The 20,431-nt window shown below is 45.4% G+C and overlaps 1 protein-coding gene across 2 annotated transcripts in view; it reads right to left on the bottom strand.

The window, feature by feature from the left end:
• The window catches only part of LOC128336861 (ATP-binding cassette sub-family C member 6-like), a 34,725-nt gene that overhangs the window by 13,062 nt on the left and 1,232 nt on the right, over positions 1-20,431 (bottom strand). The window contains exons 2-20 of one of the 2 annotated variants that reach the window (XM_053277177.1): positions 19,078-19,254; positions 18,346-18,471; positions 17,368-17,505; positions 16,089-16,214; positions 15,044-15,105; positions 13,357-13,488; positions 12,836-13,039; positions 11,609-11,786; positions 10,610-10,771; positions 9,867-9,959; positions 8,809-9,012; positions 8,020-8,166; positions 7,534-7,621; positions 5,983-6,052; positions 4,699-4,825; positions 3,516-3,692; positions 2,300-2,467; positions 1,609-1,789; positions 204-255 (exon numbers count right to left, since the gene is read on the bottom strand). In XM_053277177.1, the coding sequence (XP_053133152.1) occupies positions 204-255; positions 1,609-1,789; positions 2,300-2,467; positions 3,516-3,692; positions 4,699-4,825; positions 5,983-6,052; positions 7,534-7,621; positions 8,020-8,166; positions 8,809-9,012; positions 9,867-9,959; positions 10,610-10,771; positions 11,609-11,786; positions 12,836-13,039; positions 13,357-13,488; positions 15,044-15,105; positions 16,089-16,214; positions 17,368-17,505; positions 18,346-18,471; positions 19,078-19,254 (2,612 nt within the window). The remainder of the gene's footprint in view (positions 1-203; positions 256-1,608; positions 1,790-2,299; positions 2,468-3,515; positions 3,693-4,698; positions 4,826-5,982; positions 6,053-7,533; positions 7,622-8,019; positions 8,167-8,808; positions 9,013-9,866; positions 9,960-10,609; positions 10,772-11,608; positions 11,787-12,835; positions 13,040-13,356; positions 13,489-15,043; positions 15,106-16,088; positions 16,215-17,367; positions 17,506-18,345; positions 18,472-19,077; positions 19,255-20,431) is intronic. The other variant, XM_053277178.1, reaches the window with a different exon arrangement.

Below are 20,431 nucleotides of genomic sequence, written 5' to 3'. Positions count from 1 at the left end.
GCAGCAGTGGCGAACTAGAGGCACAGATGCTCTGCAGCCGGCCCAACTAGTTTATATCATTTTTTTTAAGTAGCATAATGCCATTTTCCTCTGTGACATGAAAATAAAAGAATGATTAAATATGTGGGAATTCCTCCTGTTGAGTTTCAAGGAGATTCTGGGCATAACCTTACTTTGGCGACTAAACACGGGTTCCAACTTACTCTCCATGTTTTCCTTGGTGGGTGAAAGTCATCTTGTTAACATTTTCTGGACCTGCAGAATCAGCAAGGTGAAACATCTCAGAAGAGGCATGATAATGTAGCTCCGGAAGCAGCACACATCTCTGTTTCAGAGAAAATGCATGGATTGTATTCAAAGAAACTCCTTCTAGAACTCCCAGAGCTTGCTAAACACAAAGACATGATGTTGCACATGTGTACAGATGTTTGTACTCATGCACATGTTTTTCTTTGAATGACTGTACATATGCTCACTTTAAAAGTGAACCCGGGTACAGAACTCCTCAAATGCAGGCTACAGATAGGAAGTGCGCTACTGCGCATGTGTTGAACATAACAGGCGAATAACTGGTGACAACTGTAGACAGACCTCCGTGGGTGACAACAGATGATTATTTCACTGGCTATCCATGAGACATAGTTAGTCATGTTATATTCAACACACTTACACTTCCTATCTGTATTTAAGGAGGCCGTCATCCATGTTCATGTTTAAAATGAATGCATGTACGATCTTTCACAAACACATGGACATGTGTACACACTTGTGTACACATAAGTGTACTAGGCTCATTCTCACCATTATTATTAGGGTAGGAGAAGCCTCCGACCTTAGGAACATAGGGAACTGCCATATACTGAGTCAGACCATTTGGACTTCTAGCTCAGTATTGTCTACACAGACTGGCAGCGGCTTCTCCAAGGTTACAGGCAGGAGTCTCTCCCAGCCCTATCTTGGAGATGCTGCCAGGGAGGGAACTGGTAAGCTCAGATGCTCTTCCCAGAGTGGCCCCATCCCCCAAGGGGAATACCTTACAGTGTTCACATGTGGTCTCCCATTCAAATGCAACGAGGGTGGACCCTGCTTAGCAAAGGGGACCATTCATGCTTGCTATGACAAGTCCAGCTCTCCTCCATTCTCATTGTCTCTTGAGTTTAAAACAAAGCCGGAGGCAGAGAACTCAATCATGTGCTACATCTTAGCAGGGTAGATTGATCACGCCCTGCCCAGATTCTGTCTCCAGCTTTGGACCGAGGTAGGAGGAGGAACTGTCCTACCCAACTGGGGCTCAGCATGTGAGGAAGCTCCCCACTTCCGACCGAGTTTTAAATTCACCATCAGAAAACGCGAGTGCACACGGCTCCTGATCCAAGGTAGGGCTTCTCCTCTCTTAATCGTAGTTATGAAAACAGCCTTAAAGTTCGATAGGGCTTAGGCGAGACTCTGAAAGAGCAGCTACACTTATTCAAAGAAACGTGTCCAGTGGCTCCAATTCAAGCCATTCTCAGTAGCGGAAGGGTTCCTGTCTCATGGATAGCCAGTGAAATAACCATCTGTCGAATCAATGCATCTGAGCACAAAAAGCCAAGAAGGTGACAGCAATACCTTCTAAATCCCGATCTTCTTTCTCTTCGGGGTTATATGACCTCAGAAAGTCTGCAAAAGCTCCTTGCCTTTCCATCAGTTCTTGGCAGGAACCTGTTTCAGAGATCTCTCCATTAGTTATCACAATAATATTATCCACTTGGGACAAAATGTGGGCGGCGTGAGTCACCAGAACGCGGGTCTGGAAAGAAAGGAAACAATTAATTATATTTATTATTATTATTTATTTACAGAGTCAGACAGGTGTTATTGACTGGTTTGTTTTATCCAGACATCGAGTCCTTCCCACGAAAGGGCTTTTTTGGTTGCTGCCCCACTTCTTTGGAATTCTCTTCCCCTTCAGATTCATCTAGCCCCCTCTTTACCAGTCTTTAAATCCTTACTGAAGACCTTTCTTTCCCGCTGGGCATTTGCCCTGTCATTTATTTTATTTCCTTTCCATGATCTATTTTAGTTTGCCATTTTCAATGTAATTTTTGATTGTAATTTTTAATGTGACTTTATTTACATGTCATTGTACACCGCCCGGAGTCTTTGGAGTGGGCGGGATATTATATTCTTCAAATAAATAAATAAATATTCCTGCCTGCAACCTTGGAGAAGCCGTTGCCAGTCTGTGCAGACAATACTGAGCAAGATAGACCAATGGTCTGACTCAGGAGATGGCAGCTGCCTACGTTCCTAGGAGTACCTTGTTCTTCAGTAATCCATTGGGTCCAATGACGTGCTCAAAAACATGCTGGCCAACCTCAGCATCCACAGCAGAGAGGGGGTCATCCAGAAGGTAAATGGATGCCTTCCTGTAGACTGCTCGAGCCAAGCTGAGTCTCTGCTTCTGCCCGCCAGAAATATTGACACCCTGTGGCAACAGGAGAGAAAAGGGCTCTTTATCTGCAGCTCCCGCTGGATCATGGACTGTGCAGTGAAGAACGAAGCCGTTAAGAGCGTGAAAATAGCAGCTACGTAGAATGGTGCAAAGGAATTTGGGGTGGGGTCACATTGCCCATGATTTGTAGCACGCTAATTTATTTATTTAATCGTATTGTTATACCACCCTATATAAAATCTCAGGTGGTTTACAATTTAAGCCAAGCAATTAAACCCTAAAGATAATGAGAGGAGAGCTGGTCTTGTGGTAGCAAGCAGCTGCTGCCAGTCTGGGTAGACAATACTGAGCTAGATGGACCAAGGGTCTGACTCAGTATATGGCAGCTTCCTATGTTCCTATGACTTGTCCCCTTAGCTAAGCAGGTTCTGCCCTGGTAGCAAATGAATGGGAGACTTGATGTGCAAGCACTGGAAGAGATTCCCCTCAGGGGATGGAGCCACTCTGGGAAGAGCAGAAGGTTCCAAGTTCCCTCCCTGGCAGCATCTCCAAGGTATGGCTGAGAGAGACTCCTGCCTGCAACCTTAGAGACGCCGCTGCCAGTCTGTGTAGACAAGACTGAGCTAGATGGACCAATGGTCTGACTCAGTATACGGCAGCTTCCTATGTTCCTAATGTAAAAACAAAATTAAAACTACCACCAATAAAACTTTAAAACATTATGAACTAAGAACCTGATAAGAGAGTGAGTTTTCAAAAATTGTTTAGGAAACAACCAGAGATGGGGAGGTCCTGGAAGTATGTCCCAGAGCCCTAGGGCAACCCTACAGAAGGCCGGGTTTTGGGTCTCCATCAAATGTGCCAGTGGTAGTAACCGCAACCTTACTCACTTTACTGGATAAAATGGAAGTGGGGAGACTGGCACAATTTTCAGGAGCACCCCCCTTCTTAAAAGAAAATGAGCCTGCTTGGGGTGGGCACCCCTTACTTAAGGGTGGGCACCCCAAAAAATCTGTGCAACCCACTCCAACCCCCCCCCCAAAAAAACCTACTTCTAGCCAGAAAATAAGGAGTGAAAAACCTTCTCTCCAATTTCAGTTTGATTCCCAGCAGGGAAGCTGTCCAGATCTAACTCTAGTGCACAGGCTGCAACCACTCTGCTGTACCATCGCCCATCCATCTCTTGTCCAAAAGTGATGTTGTCTTCCACTGAAGCATTCTGTATCCAGGGCTTCTGGGGAACAAACGCAACCGTGCCCTGGGAAATTCCAAGCAAGAGGTTGTCAGCACCAAATGCAGGAGAGAAATCTGTATTGCAGGGTCATATGCTCATCCGTACAGCAAGGTTCGAGTGGACCCTGGGACAGAAAGTGAAGATGGGTCTCTGCCTGCCCACCCGCCCACCTTCCTGCCTCATTTTTCAGAGGTGGGAGGGGGACAGCGAAGAGCAAGCTGTCGCTCAGCTGATGCCCCCCGCCCCCACGGCCCAGGAACATACGTCCCCCTGCCTTGTTCCCAACTCTTCAGCTTGGCTAGTAGAAATATGCAAGTGGTTCTAGCTGTATTTAAACAATGTTAATGTTAATACTTTAAAAAAAAATATTGTTTGTTTTATGCTAATATTTAAATTTTTTCTGTATTCGATTGTGAACCGCCCTGAGCCATTTTCAGATGTCTGGCATATGAAATAATAAATAAAAATTAAAAATATATGCAGTCCTGTAGGATGCTAGTCTCAGTGTTTTGTTAATTTTTTTTTTTTTTAAATGAAGTTCTGACATTTGTTTTTAGGGAGAAGAACTTGGAAAGTGCTTGGAAGTTCCAAATGCTTGCATCCATTAAATGTGGACAGGGATGTGGCACTGTAGCCGTAGCTAGTTAGCAGTATAATATTAGCATACTGTTACATTATCCTTTTTTTTTTTTTAAGGATGTTAGAGACATCACTTCTCAGCGCTTCAGACTGGAAGCTTGCAACTTTTGAAGGAAAGAATGGGGGTGAAGAGGACAGGACATAAGGGGGAAAGGAAACTGAGATGGTGGGGCATTTAAACATTTCAAGATCCAGAGCAAGGGGCTTAGAACTTGTGTCTCCACGATGGCACAGGTACTAGCCAATAGGCCCAGACTAGGTCTGCAATACTTCTGTAACTCAGTCTTCTGCAATTCCCCAGAGATGGCTACACTAACTGTTGGGTCAACCAACATATTACAAAAAGCATCATGGAGTTTCAGCGCCTGCCCAGAACAAGAAAGAGTGTTACCTTCATAGCTATACAGCCTTCTATTCTCCGCAGCTCGCCAAGTAATGCAGAGAGTAGCGACGATTTCCCAGCACCCACCTGGCCAACCACAGCACACAGGCTGCCCTGAGGTATGGCGAGGTTGATCCTGCAAAGAGGGTAGGGTTAGATACTCTCCGGGCACAAAGCGCTTGCAGAAGGGACACAGAATAGGCAACGGGGACCATCCAAAGTAGTTGTGCCCTGTTCCTGTTCCGTGCTTGGAAACCCCAGAAGGCTCTAGCTGCGTTCAGACATTAGACTGCAGGGATGTGCAAGAAATCCTCCGTGCATGTCTCAGGGGGTGGAGAGCAATATCTTTCACAGGAGGCAAGCAGGTTCTACCTGCTCCTCCGACAAGCCATCACTGCCTGCCTGCCACCCCATCGTGGGGCTGTTGTGCTTCAAACTTAACTTTAAAGCACCAGCCGTGCCGCTGTCCTCTTTCAAACACCGAGCCACGCTGCCGGGATGCTGCTCCCAGCAGCCCTCGTGCGGCATTGGCACACAAATGGCGTCGACGCATGCGCCAAAGCCACCTGCGTGGTCAGCATGGTGTCGCTGACCATACAAACGGTGCCGACACCCTTGGCGTGACGCTGCCGTTCGAGGGCTGCTGGCGGCAAAATGCGGCGTTTGAAATTGCCGCATTCTGGCGGCAAAGTGCGGCGTTTGAAAAAGGAGAGCAGTGTCCGGCTGCTGCTTTAAAGTTAAGTTTGAAGCACAACAGCCCCACGATGGGGCAGCAGGCAGGCAGTGATGGCTTGTATTATATTTTGTGTTATCTATTTTATAATGTAATTTGTTTGACTGTTTTTGACTGTTGTGTTGTTGTCAGCCACCCAGAGAACCATTTGTTATGGAGAGGCTAACAAATAACTTTTTAAAAAAAATTACTACTACTACTACCACCTGTTTGTGCATACAGGTAGAATGCACCTTGATGCAATTCTGACTCAAGCCAGGTAGTATGCATACTCTGTACTTGATTGTTATTTTAAAAATTGTTTTAGATGATCTAATGTTTTAACTGTTGTTTATGCTTTTAATCCGTAAGTCATCCAGAGATTTTTTATATGGAGCGGCATTTAATGCAAAAAATAAAAATAAAAAATATTTATTATTTTGTGTGTGTTGAATATAACATGGGAACCGGGGCCCTGCCCTGGTTTGCTCTGGACGACCATCCATCAACCCCATTCATAATCAACAAAATCAGTGAATAATTATTTGGAGACAAACCCCCAAGTACACCTGATTGCATACCTTTTAAGGCATGGAGGACTTTCTCTGTCCCAGCTGAAGGTTCCATTCTTTACAATAATAGAGTCCCGGCCTACAAGACAAAAGATGAATACAGAGGTGCACAAATGAAGAGAGCTGGTCTTGTGGTAGCAAGCATGACTTGTCCCCTTAGCTAAGCAGGGTCTGCCCTGGTTGCATCTGAATGGGAGACTAGAAGTGTGAGCACTGGAAGATATTCCCCTCAGGGGATGGAGCTGCTCTGGGAAGAGCATCTAATGTTCCATGTTCCCTCCCTGGCAGTATCTCCAGATAAGGGCTGAGAGACATCCCTGCCTGCAACCTTGGAGAAGCCTCTGCCAGTCTGTGAAGACAATACTGAGCTAGATGGACCAAGGGTCTGACTCAGGATATAGCAATAGCAATAGCAATAGCACTTACATTTATATACCGCTCTATAGCCAGAGCTCTCTAAGCGGTTTACAATGATTTAGCATATTGCCCCCAACATTCTGGGTACTCATTTTACCGACCTCGGAAGGATGGAAGGCTGAGTCAACCTTGAGCCCCTGGTCAGGATCAAACTTGTAACCTTCTGGTTACAGGGCGGCAGTTTTACCACTGCGCCACCAAGGGCTCTTCCTATGTTCCTATGAGATGTGTTAACTTTCACTATCCTCTTTCACTTTCTACATTTGTTATAAAATAAAATAACTGTTAAATAAAAGCAAGAATTTCCATAGCCTCAGGAATAATGTCAAAAAACCTATTTGTTTGGTCTGGCCTTCCAGGGTTTTAAAATTGCTTTTAAATGTTTTCCCCAAAATGTTTTAATAGTGTTTAACTGTTTTTAAATTTGTTTTTGAATGATTTAAGGTTGATTGTCTTAAATGATGGTTCTCGGGGGTTTTTTTTGTTGTTGTGCACCGCCCAGAGCCTTTGGATGGGGCGGTAAAGAAATGTAACAAATTAAATATATACATACATTTGGCTCTATGAGTCCCTATAGCAGGAATGTACAACAAGTATCTACAGTCCTAGTAATACCATGAGCTTTAGGATGCCAGTTCAAACAATGGAATAGCTGAAGTGAATGCTCTTTAGGGCAAAGGCTCCCAGCCTTGAGTTCCCAGATGTTGTCTGACTACAGCTCCCAAGATCCCCAACCACAAGGTCCAAAGGGAATGATGGGAATTGTAGTCCAACATCACCAGCAGACCAAAGTTGGCAGCCTCTGGCCACTGTGGCATGGATGATGGGATTTATGGTCCACAGCATCTAGGGACCTGAGGTTGGGAGCGCCTGCTTTAGAATACAGAGGGGGATCACCCCCTAAAGCCAGCATGGTATAGTGGTTAGAGTACTGGACTAGGACCAGGGAGACCCGAGTTCAAATCCCCATTCAGCCACGAAACTAGCTGGGTGACTCTGGGCCAGTCACTTCTCTCTCAGCCTAACCTCCTTCACAGGGTTGTTGAGAGGAGAAACTTAAGTATGGAGTACACCGCTATGGGCTCCTTGGAGGAAGAGCGGGATATAGTAAAAAATAAAATAATAAATAAATAAAATACTTACTGCTCTCTAAAGAACCAGAGTCTATCTGGGTTTGATCCAGCTCTTCAAGAGAAAGAAAGGCAGCTAAACGGTTTATGGAAACTTTTGCCTGGAATAAAAATACACACATATACCTCCTCAACAAGAGAACTCCAGGGTATACAGTGGCTGCTCTAAACTTCATTGGTAAATAATAATAATAAGTCTCCCATTCATATGCAACCAGGGTGGACCCTGCTTAGCTAATGGGACAAGTCATGCTTGCTAAACCAGCCCTCCTCTCACAAGACCAGTTCTCCTCTCCCAGGTTCAGTCCCCGGCACTTCCAGATAGGCCTGGGAAGGACTCCTGCCTTAAACCTTGGAGGGCTGCTGCCAGTCAGTGCTGACAATCCTGAACTAGAGAGACCCACCATCTGACTCAGCAGAAGACAGTTCCCTATGATTCAAAAGGAGCTGGCCAATCACTATGTTTGACATCGCCAAAGGAGGTCAATCTGCTACTCACCTGCATGACTGCATTAATGGAAAATGGAAGAAAAGAATGAGCAGTGTTGAGTATGTTGACTAGGGCCAAGGAGACAAAGGCTTTCTGGGCATTCAAGATGTTTCTCTCATCCACCAGCGTGTAGACTGTGAACATGATGAAGGTAATCTGTTGAGAAGGGATGGAAAGGCGTATGAGGGAATGCAGGTACAACAGGATGCATTTAAGTCTCTGCTTGCCTGCAGCAAGCAGAGAGATGGACTAGATAGGCTTCCAACTCTATGATTCTAACAATGGGAGGAAGGGGAAAACAATGAATGCTGTCCTTACTTCCTTGGAAGAAGGGGAGCATATAAATGTTCTTAATAATTGGGGAGAAGGAGCCATGTTCAAGGCCTCTTGTGTCACGGTTTGGGAATCCCCCTGCTAAGTGGGCAAAGGGCAAAGAAACAAAAAGTCGACATCAGCAACAGTCACTGGAGGGATGCTGTGCTGGGGTTGGATAGGGCCAGTTGCTCTCCCCCTGAAATCACCTTGGAGGTGATTTGAAATCACGTTTCAAAATGGCGATTCTCTTTTATATTTAACAGGGGGAGAACAACTGGCCCTGTCCAACCCCAGCACAGCATCCTTCCAGTGATGTCTACTGCTAATGTCTACCCTTTGTTTCTTTTTAGACTGTGAGCCCTTTTGGGACATGGGGCCATCTTCTTTTTTTGTAAACCACTTTGAGAACTTTTCAGCTGAGAAGTGGAATAAAATAAAATAAATAAAGAAGCAGCAGCAGCAGCAGCAGCTACAAACTCTTACCAAAAAGGTAGATGAGTGGAAAGAAGCCAGAGATGCGGAGAAAAGAAACTGAGATGTCTTGAGAGCTTGAAGTTCCTGCATCCGGATGCCTAATACTTGGCCCATAAAGTTCTTCTCCCAGCCATGAAGCTTGAGAATCTTAATGTCACTGAGGATGGCACTGGTGAGCTTTGCACGATTATCCTTATGCCTCATCTGAGCTTCCTGAAACACAGTCCAACTCATATCACCTACAATGATGGTTAGAAAACATGTTTCCAAAAAAAATAAATGTCATGGCAGTAGCCCCTAAAACAAAATGTTCTACCCAGGGAGGAAAGCTGGTCTTGTGGTAGCAAGCATGAGTCTCCCCCTTTGCTATGCAGATCTGCTTTGGTTTGCATTTGGATGGGAGACTCCATTTGAACACTGTGAGATATCCCTTTTAGGGGATGGGGCAATAGCTCAGTGGAAGAACATCTGCTTTGCATGAGGAAGGTTCCAGGTTCATTCCCTGACATCTCCAGGTAGGGCTGAGAAAGACTCTTTCCTGTAACCTTGGGGAGCCGCTGCCAGTCAGTGCTGACAATACTAAGGTAGACACACCAATGATCTGACTCAGTATAAGGAAGCTCACTATGTTCAAAGGAGAAGGGCTGTAGCAACCTTCTCCAGATTCCTGGTGAATCTGACTGACCACAAGAGCTGGTCTTGAGGTAGCAAGCATGAATTGTCCCCTTTGCTAAGCAGGGTCTGCCCTGGCTTGCCTTTGAATGGGAGACTAAATGTGTGAGCACTGTGAGATATTCTGCTCTGGGAAGAGCACCTGCGTGCATAAATGCAGAAAGTTCCAAGTTCCCTCCCTAGCAGCATCTCCAAGAGAGGGCTGAGAGAGACTCCTGCCTGTAACCTTGGAGAAGACGCTGACAGTAGACAATACTGAGCTAGATGGCCCAATGGTCTGACTTGGTAGGCAGCTTCCTATGTTCCTGTGACCACATAAAGCGCATATTAGGACTTACGCTGTGGACATGGTGACAGTGATAAAAGCTTACTCATCTGTTTTTCATACGTCATACCTGGAACTGGCTTCTCTTCTTTGTTATCATGAAGTTCAGCGGCAACAGAAATAAAAACACAGCAATTGCTGTCAAGGCTGACGGTCCCAGGAGCTGATAGGATGCAAAAACAGGAAGTGAGATATAAATGCAAGAAACGTTAGAGGAATAGACTATGAGGATGATATTACAATAATATACCACCACCCATACTTCATAGGAAAGGAGGAAGCTGCCACATACAGAGGGTCCATCTAGCTCACTATTGTCTACACAGACTGGCAGCGGCTTCTCCAAGGTTGCAGGCAGGAATCACAGCCTTAATTTAAAAGCTTTGCTTTTGTTGTTGTGTTGCTGCTAATATGTCAAGGAAAATGGTCAGGCAAAGATATCTTCCCCAACTATTGTTGGTAGATATCCAGAGCAAATACAAGCCAACTGGAAAGCGCAGCTGCTAATTTGCATATTGGGAATTCTATCTAGCTCAGTATTGTCTACACAGACTATCAGCGGCTTCTCCAAGGTTGCAGGCAGGAATCTCTCTCAGCCCTGTCTTGGAGATGCTGCCAGGGAGGGAACTCAGAACATCCTGCTCTTCCCAAGGTGCCCCCATCCCCTGAGGGGAATATCTTGCAGTGCTCACACATCAAGTCTCCCTTTCATATGCAACCAGGGCAGACCCTGCTTAGCTATGGGGACAAGTCATGCTTGCTACCACAAGACCAGCTCTCCTCTCTCAAGGAATGCCACGTGTTGCTTTTTACCTGCCAAAGGAAGACAAAGCAGATGATAATTCGGATGGGGGCAAGCCAGGTCCCATTAAAATAAATAACAAGATCCATCAGCTTTTGCACATCGACAGACACCAGGTTGACCATTTCCCCCACAGTCGTTGCTTTGGTGGCCACACTGGACAAGACTAAGATCTAGAGGAGAGGAAACCAAACCCCAAAGGTCACACTTCATTTGTCCATTTGCTTGTTTCCAAACTTTTACATCCCACATCTCCACCGAAGTAATCACCAAAATGAATGACATTCTGAAAAACATCAATTAAAACTTTTTTAAAACAAAAATTAAGGAGTGGCAGAAGATAACAGAACAAGAAACGTCTCCCATTGCCAGGTTGGTCCCTGGGTCATCTCGAAGAGATTGAGGGAGCTACACTGGCTGCCAATATGTTTCTGGGCAGAATGCAAGGTGATGGTTATAATCTATAAAGCCCTAAACGTCTTGGGCTCTCGGTCTTCTTCGTCACGAACCCCACCGCCCACTGAGATCATGAGAGGTCCGTCTGCATTTGCCACCGGCTCATCTGGTGGCCACTCAGGGACGGGCCTTCTCCGTTGCTGCCCCTGGACTTTGGAATGCGCTCCCTGCTGAAATAAGAGCCTCCCCATCTCTGGCAACTGTTTAAAAGGCACTGAAGACACATTTATTCACCCAGGCTTTTAATTAGGTTGATGGTTTTAAATTTTTAATGTTGGTTTTAGATTATTTTGATGTTAATGCTTTTAATGTTTAAATGATTTTAATAGTTTAATTTAGTTTTAATTTTAATTAATTGATTTTAATTGTTTTTGTTTTGATGTAAATCGCTCTGAGCCATTTTTGGAAGGGCGGGATATAAATCAAATAAATAAATAATAGCATTCTCCAGAATGCTTTCCCTAGTCTCCGGGGGACTCCAGACCAATCTTGGCAGGTGGGCAACTTAGGTGGAAGGAAAATGTGAGAGAGAGATCAGCACACAGCAGGCTTACCTTCCGATAAACAAGGCCTGTAACAGCTGTCCTGAGCCTCATGCCCACTACAAGACACATATACATATACTGCTGCTCAAACAGTGCCTGGAGACAAGCGAACAGGAACATCAGCACTGCATAGAAATAACCTTTCCAGGAAGGGGCTTCTCGGTCGGTGATGAAATCTAGGAAGAGACTGGAGAGGAAGAACATAAGGACAGCCCTGCTGGATCAGGCTCAAGGCCCATCTAGTCCAGCATCCTGTTTCCGACAGTGGCCCACCAGATGCCTCTGAGAAGCCCACAGGCAAGAGGTGAGGACATGCCCTCTCTCCTGCTGTTGCTCCCCTGCCACTGGTATATAGAGGCATCTTGCCTCTGAAGCTGGAGGCGGTCTATAACCACACTAGTAGCCATCGACAGACCTGTGCTCAGGTCAGAAGATATGATTCTGCATTTCTTTCCCTCACATTGAGCTTGCTCTGAGACAAAGGCTTTAATCCGCTACAGAGGCTAACAGGGGTTCTCAGATGTCATTGACCCCTGAAATGACCACCACGCAAGTGCATCAACTCGCTAAACAGCGAGGGTGGGGCAAGCGACAGATCAGCTGTACAGGATGCCAGATGGCAGGGGGAATTGTTAAAGATATATTCCAATATCTTTTACCAACTGTTAAAAGATATATTCCTCCTCCTGCTCCTCCCCTCTCTGTCCCAGCGTCCACCATCACTGGCAGACATTCTTTTCTGTATGAAGCAACTCAGGGAGGAGAGCTGGTCTTGCGCTAGCAAGCACGAATTGTCTCCTTTGCTAAGCAGAGTCCACCCTGATTTGCATTTGAATGGGAGGCTACATGTGTGAGCTCAGCAAGATATTCCTCTTTTCAGGATGGGGTTGCTCTGGGAAGAGCATCTGTCTACTTGCATCCAGTAGATTCCAAGTCCCTCCCCTAGCAGCATCTCCAAGAGAGGGCTGAGAGACTCTCCTGCCTGCAACCTTGGAGAAGCCGCTGCCAGTCTGTGAAGACAGTACTGAGCTAGACTGCCAATTGTCTGACTCAGTATAGGCAGCTTCCTTTGTTCCACCATGTGACCCTCGTCTGCCATCTGAACTGGTCCAGTCCAGTCCTGGCTGTACCATTTCAGTAAAAATTGGGCCAGAGATCAAGGCCACCCCTGGGGGAAGGGCACTAACAGCAATCTTCCAGGTCATGTTCGATGACAACTCTTAGGTGCCCACATACCTGAATACCTTTGGGATCAGAAACAAGAAGATGTCGCAGACGACTAAAGCAAGGGTCCCGAGAAGAAAGTACATTCCAAACACACTCCAGAAAGCTTTCAGCAGCGGCTTGCTGTCCCTGTGTGAATCCGGAAGCAGCCTGGTGCTCTCTTCAGCATCTTCATGACTTCCTTGCTCACTTCTGAATCCCATGGATGGTGCAGTTCTTAACAACACAAGGAAGAGAGCGCTGTAGTGTAGGGATGAGCACGAACCTGTTCCGCGCTTCCTTTTTCAAGCGTCAAACAGACTCGAATGCCAGCATTTGAGCCAGCTCAGCGGGTGGGGAGGATTAAGATGCAGGAGCTCTTTACCTGCTCACCACTTCCCCCCCCCCCCTCGCTGGCGCTTTTATTTTATTTGTTTATTTATTTATAGGAAAGGCTGGAAAGGCTCTCAAACACTCCTAATCTTTGAGAAACAAGGAGGACTAGATGTCCGCTCACCTCCTTGCAGTCAGATCTGTGAGCAAAAGGCACTTACTGCTTCACTGCTGCACAATTTTGCTTCCATGCATTTTCAATCTGGGTAAGGATCTCTGCAGAGGAATTTTCTTTTGCTAGTGACCACAGGTCTTCTGTATGTAATGGCTGCCGACGTCCTTTCCAGAGCAGCCTGCAAAATGATACTTTCTATTACATTCACAACCAACTCTCAAAAGGATCTTTACTAGTACTTAGGATTCATCTATCTGACTTGTCTCTATTTCTCAAGTTCTGTAGAGGGATCGGGATCTCTCCTAGAAATTGATGTTTATTATTTAGAAGCCTGGCTCAGATGTTTAGTGCTATAAGAATGAGCCTTTGAGAGCTATGGGGTTGCATATTCTCCCTCCGCTCTTATTTATTTATTTATTTTACATTTTTATACTGCCCTATCCAAAAGCTCAGGGCAGTGCCCCACAACAAAAAGCAAAAAACTAACAAACGATCATTTAAAACATCAGCTTAAGACTATATAAAAACAATTTAAAACCATATCAAAACAATTAAAAGCATTTAAGAGCCATTTAAAAACCCTGGAAGGCCAGACCAAACAAGTCAGCTCTAAGGGCTCTTGTGGAGGCCAACAATGAACCCAAGCTACGGATTTCTGCCGGGAGTGCATTCCACAGCCCAGGAGCAGCCACAGAGAAAGCCCGGCTCCAGCTTACCACCAGACGTACTGATGGCAACGGAGGCAGAACTCTCCAGATGACTTCAACATGCTATGGGAATCATACAGAAGAAGGCGCTCTCTAAGATAACCCAGATCAAAGTCATCCGTGCTTCACTCTTGTAGGTGAAAGGAGGCGACTGAAAGCTTCTGCTTTCACTTTAGAACAAACTACAGTTCTGGGTGATGTATGAACTGGGTAACTGCAGTTTGTTCTATCTACAGTTCATTAAAACAAACCAGAATCAATCCATGGTTTGATATCTTGGTTTTTTTAACCAACTGGGGCCCATAGCTTAGTGGAAGAGAATCTGCATGCTTTTATGCAGAAGGTCCCAGGTTGACTCCCTGGCATCTCTAGGTAGGACTGGGAGAGACACCTGTCTTAAACCCTGAAGAAGCCACTGCCAGTTAGTGCAAACAATTCTGAGCTAGATGAACCAATGGTCTGACTCAGTATAAGGCAGCTTATACTGATGTATGTTATCTAACAAACATGAATTAGTGACAGAGATTATCACCAAATTTTTGTTTATTTTGCCATATCATGGTTTGTTTGAGTCCTGGCCATTCTCTTACCTCACCTTGGCCGTTCTCTTACCTTACCTCTTACCGTTACCTTAGAGAGCACCTTCTAGATCTCCCATGATCTAGGCTTGCTTTTGTCTATGTAGAAGTGGAGCTACTGGCACAAACTAAGATTAAACCACAGTTGTGGGTTCAGACATCACATGAGACTCTGGTTAGGACAATCCTGCCAACTTCAAACCTTGGGCTCAGATCATGATTCAACTGCCTGAAATAATCCACAGCTTGTTCATCTGCAGAGATTCAGACATACACAATAGCCACAGTTAGTTGAAATAAACCTTGGTTCTGCATAATGTCTGAATCCCATATAGGTTTGAGCCAAATTCTCCAAGTGTGATCTTAAAAACAAAAAACAAAAACGGGACTGATTGCTCATATTGACTGCTATCTGCCACTTAAGGCACGCCTTTGCTCGTTTTCTTACCCAATGAACCACCAAAAAGTGATTTTGGAAGCGAAAGAGGCACCAGCTTCTGGGCACAGATTCTGCAAAAAGTTTAAAAAAAATTTAAAGGACAACCTTGAGATTTACAAATGTATAAGACATCTAAGGCCTATTCACACATTATGCTCAACATTCATACAAGTGTTGTATGAGTGTTGTACAAATCTGTACCCAGGTACAGATTTGTACACAGGTACTGAAGTACACTTCCTATCTGTACCATGTTCCCTTTTAAAATGAACACAGATACAGTCATTCACACAAACACATGTACGAGTGTAGAGACATCTGTATACTCACACAGTGTAATGTACACATTGGGCTCTACAGAGCAGAAAAAGGACATATTGAGTGGGTTCAGACATAACAACAACCCCTGAGGTTTCTGCCCATGCTTCCCACCATTTTGGACGGCATTCCTGGCCACATGGGAGCCCCACAGAGCATGCCACAATATGTTCTGGCCCATCTGGGGGCTTTAAAAAAATTTCACTCCACCCTGGAACCTAAGCCCCCTTTCCCCATAGACCTAATGCCTCATTACTTGCGGTTCCATTACTACTACTACGAATATTTATATACCACTTTTCAACCAAAGTTCACAAAACGGTTTACAAAGAAAAATAAATAATACATAAAATAAAATGGTCCCCTGTCCCCAAAGGGCTCACAATCCAAAAGAAACATAAGGCAGATACCAGCTACAGCACTGGAGAGATGCTGTGCTGGGGATGGAGAGGGCCAGTTGCTCTCCTCCTGCTAAATATAAGAGAAACACCACTTTAAAAGGTGTCTCTTTGCTCAGTTAGCAGGGGTTACTCCCAGTAGTAGGTGAGGAATGGAACCCCCATGAACAACAGCGTTCTCCTGTAGTCATTTTTGTGTGAGATGCTGTGGGGCCTTTTAAGCTTGACATACCTTAAGGCCTCAGCATGCCCTAATCCAGCCCTGCTTATAGCCCTACACACACACACACACACACACACACACACACACACACAGAGCAGAAAGACCAAGTGCTTACGGCATCGGTGCCAACTTTGGAGAAGAAGGGAGGCGGATCTACGAAGCAGCACAACACCAGCTCCACCAAGACCAAGATGAAATAAATATACGAGGCAACGTGATGGAAAGGGTCTTCTCTGAAGCCCTACAATGAGAAAGATGAATCACATAGGAACATAGGAACATAATACTGAGTCAGACCCTTGGTCCATCTCACTCAGTATGGTCTTCACAGACTGGCAACAGCTTCTCCAAGGCTGCAGGCAGGAATCTCTCCCAGCCCTATCTTGGAGATGCTGCCAGGGAGGGAACTTGGAACCTAGATGCTCTTCCCAGAGCGGCTCCATCCCCTAAGGAGCAATATCTTCCAGTGCTCACACTTCTAGTCTCCCATTCATATGCAAACAGGACGGACCCTGCTTAGCTAAGGGGACAAGTCATACTTGCTACCACAAGACCAGCTCTCCTCTCCTGGTCATACCTAGCAGACCTTCTGAGGCAATCATCTGGCTAGCGTTCCTAGACTCAGCTGCACTGTTTGGGTCATGCATTAAAGGAGCCACAGAGAGCTACTGTTCCTCCGGGCTCCTGTCATGCCCCGACTCAAGGACATTGGAGAGGAGTGGGGGGCAGGTGACTTACTAGAAAGTGGGGAGGTGCCTGAGGAGGAGCAGGCCGGAGATGTGAATGGGGAGGTAACCGAGACAGGCCAGGGCGAGTGTTTGGTGCAGGAGGGACCAGCAGGGCTGAGGGATCTTTGGAGAGAAGGGTCAGGATCTGAGCAAAAGTTTGAACGGCCACTATCTCCACGAGGACGCAGCCAGGAAAAATGTCAGCAACAGGTGATGAAATTACGGAGGAGTAATCAACTGGCGAGAAGACAGCAGGAGTCAGATTGAATCTATGGCAGCTGGCAGGGGGTGGAGTGTTGATTAAATGCATGTGGCTGCTGCCTAATAAACCGGGCAGCCTTTGCCTTGAACAAACTGCTGGAAACGACCCGTCAAATCTGCTTGGAGCTTTTGTCGGAGAGACTGTGGCTTTGGAATTTGGGCGTCTCACTCCTGACTTCTGTATCCCTGGTGAGACTGTTGAACCTGACTATTGAGCAGAGAAGCTGAAATTCAAGCTACTGGCTATTAGGTCATATATTTCTGGCCAACGTCTTCCGCCGAGTGAGCTCGTGACAGCTCCTGGGAAAGAAGGCACGAAGTTAAACCTGCTTGTACTAGAGAAATATTGCTCTAAATATGTCCACACCCCAGTTTTCTGTTTGGTTGTGATCAATGTATACTTACACCTTCTAGGGCATGTTGGATGTTATAGCTAAAGCAGATCGCTGCAGAGAGGAAAGAGAGCAACCAAAACACCAGCAAAATGCCTGAAGACTGGACACCATTCCGTCGCTCCATCTGGCTCAGAAATATCACCAGGATCTAAGACAGAAATCATGTTTGATATTAGGAGACATGGTTGCATGCGTGCTCAGTGGTAGAACATCTGCTTGGCATGTGCAAGGTCCAAGGTTCAAACCCTGGAATCTCCAAGCAGAGCTTGGAAAGACTCCTGCCTGAAACCTTGGAGCAGCCGCTGCCAGTCAGTGTAGACAGTACTGAGCTAGATGGATCAAGGGTCTGACTGGCAGCTTCTTGAGGATGGATAAGACAGGATAAGGCAGCTTCTTGAGGATGGGGCTATAGTTCAGTGGTGGAGCATGTGCTTTGCATGCAGAAGGTCCCAGGTTCGATCCCCGGTCTCTCCAGGTAGGGCTGGGAAAGATCCGCGTTTGAAACCCTGGAAAGCCACTGCCAGTCAGTGCTGACAATACTGAGTCAGATGGACCAAAGGTCTGACTCAATATATGGCAGCTTCCTATATTCTAGTTTCCAATGTTAAGTGGGGGGGGGGGATCACAGATCGATCTAAATGATGAAAACTAGCACCTTCTGGCGATGAAGCCTCGCCACACATTGTGGCAATGAAACCTCACTACAAAACACGGCTAGAGGGCAGCATTTTGGTGTGCTCCTTCCCCCAAGGAGGACTACTAGCCTCAACAGGCGAATAAAGAGGTGAATTACTAACAAGAGCTCCAGCCTGCAGCAACGCCTTACACAGATTCTGAAGAGGAAAGGGAGGGAAATCTTGTTTTGTTTTAATTTGTTGTAAACAGCCTTGAACTTATTTTAATGAAAGGCAGTATATAAATCTAACAAGAAGTAAGTAAAATCAAGGTCTACTATGAAAAACAAAGTGGGTAAAATAAGAGGTATTACCATTGTGACCACCTGCAAAGCAGGACTGATGATGAGCCCTGTTGCCTGTGAAATCCCTTGGCTTGCCTTCCAAAGAATGTAGAGATTGCTTACAAAGAACAACAATATCAAGGTGAAGCCTACAACCTGGGGAAAGAGAGGATGCCTCCATCAGACAAGTACATCACAAGGACAGTCTGAAAGAGGGTATTGGAAGGTGTCCAGCCGTGGTGACGACTCACTGGCCCCATTCGCACGGAAAGCAGAACCAGAGTTTAAGGGGGCAGAGGTTATCTCACTGTGTCACCCAAATTCGTGCAACTCCGGTTCCGCGAGGTGACCCACCCGGGGTTTGGATTTTGAAACTGCAATCTGAACCCTCAGGTTGTGGTGAGTTTTGTCACCCTGACCCAAGATTCCATGCAGCCTGCATGTCGTCCGAATGCAGAACCGCAGGCTGCGTTCAGTGTGATTGGAACTGAGGGAGGAAGCTCCTCCCTCCCTCCCTCCAGCCGTGATTGGCTGTCATTCATGCCTGAAGGAAGCCCGCACAGCCAGTTCCCCCTCCTCTCTTCAGTCTTGCTGACTGCAGAGAAAGTGCTCTCCGTGACGTCCGAATTCGGACAGGAGAGCGGGAGAAGGGGGGAGTGGGAAATGGACCCGCGGTTCCGCGGTTCATGCAAATGTGGCCACTCAGTGCAACAGAACTGGCTTCTGCCTCTCTCTAAAAAGGCACCCCCGCTCCAGACTTACAATTTTTGCTTTGAAGATAGCCGACATCCTGATATATCCTCTGCTGTTTTTCCGACAATAAATATAATAGAATGGAAACGAGATCCAAAGGAAGACACAAGGAATCCAGAGCAATACAGTTCTCCGGAAACATAGAGGAAGGCTTGGCATAGCCTCGTGCCATGTCTGGTTCCAGTCCTGCAACAACACAAGAATGTGAAGGGCAGATCTCTGTAATGCAGCATAACCTCAGAGCTATTTAAAAATGGATCGCTGAAAGGTTTAAGTAATCGAGCCTGTTTGCAAGTTAGACTTGGGCTTCAAAGCCATTTCTACTAATCTGAGATGTAGCGAGGGGAAGACATTGTATGCATGCTAAGGAGCATACCTAGGGCTGAATTATGACGTACTGAGGCCCTAAACTAGGGCTGCACAACTTTGGCCCTCCAGCTGGTGCTGGACTACAACTTCCACCATCCCCGACCATTGGCCTCGCTGGCTGTATTCCGCTTTTCAAGCAAATAAATAAATAATTTTTTAAAATGGCTCCCTGTCCCCAAAGGGCTCACAATCTTAAAAAAACGGAGGGAGAGAAAGAATAGAAATAGAGCTTTATTTTACTTGGCAAAGATGCAATGAAAAATCTAACCAAAGCAACTATCTTGCAATAAGCCTATTTGCATTAGAAAGACCTTAAAATGAAAATACATTCATGATCATGATTTTATTTCTGTCTTTGACTGACAGAAAGTACAACATATTTAAGCACAGTTTACTTGAAATTCAATCTTTAAAACCAAAACCAAAACCCGCCCCTTCTAATGTGAGGACCTAAGCTGTAGCTTGCTTTGCTTATGCCCTAAATCTGGCACAGAGCACACCATCTTCACATGTGTTCAAGACCAGTCATACACTGGAGCCAAAATAAAAATTTAAATGACATTTAAATACACCAATTAGTGTAAACAAAATTAAATTTTCAGAATCTGTGCTGTGGTGTTCTCCTTTTTTGTTTTGGAAATTTGCCTGGTATTAATATCTGAAGCTTTAAAGAAATATTTTTATTGGGCAGCATCCAGACTAGTTAGTCATGATTAAGCCCCACTGAAATCAATGGATCACTTGATTTCAACATGACTTAATCATAACTAACACTCTGGATGCTGGATGCACATGATCGATATCGTTCTCCTTACTATCCAGGTAAAGAAAAAAGGGTAATATACAAATTGATTGCAAAAGCTATGATATCAGATGTCTGCTGTTGTATTTTTTTTTTTAAAAGTTAATATTAAGTGGCAGACATAGTTGTCTGAAATTTAACCACAACATTATATTTTATGGGTTATATTTTAAAAATGGGTTATTAAAAAGT

Source organism: Hemicordylus capensis, chromosome 13 (assembly GCF_027244095.1).
Source record: "Hemicordylus capensis ecotype Gifberg chromosome 13, rHemCap1.1.pri, whole genome shotgun sequence".
Lineage (NCBI taxonomy): Eukaryota > Metazoa > Chordata > Lepidosauria > Squamata > Cordylidae > Hemicordylus > Hemicordylus capensis.
This window is presented reverse-complemented; position numbering and strand designations above follow the sequence as displayed.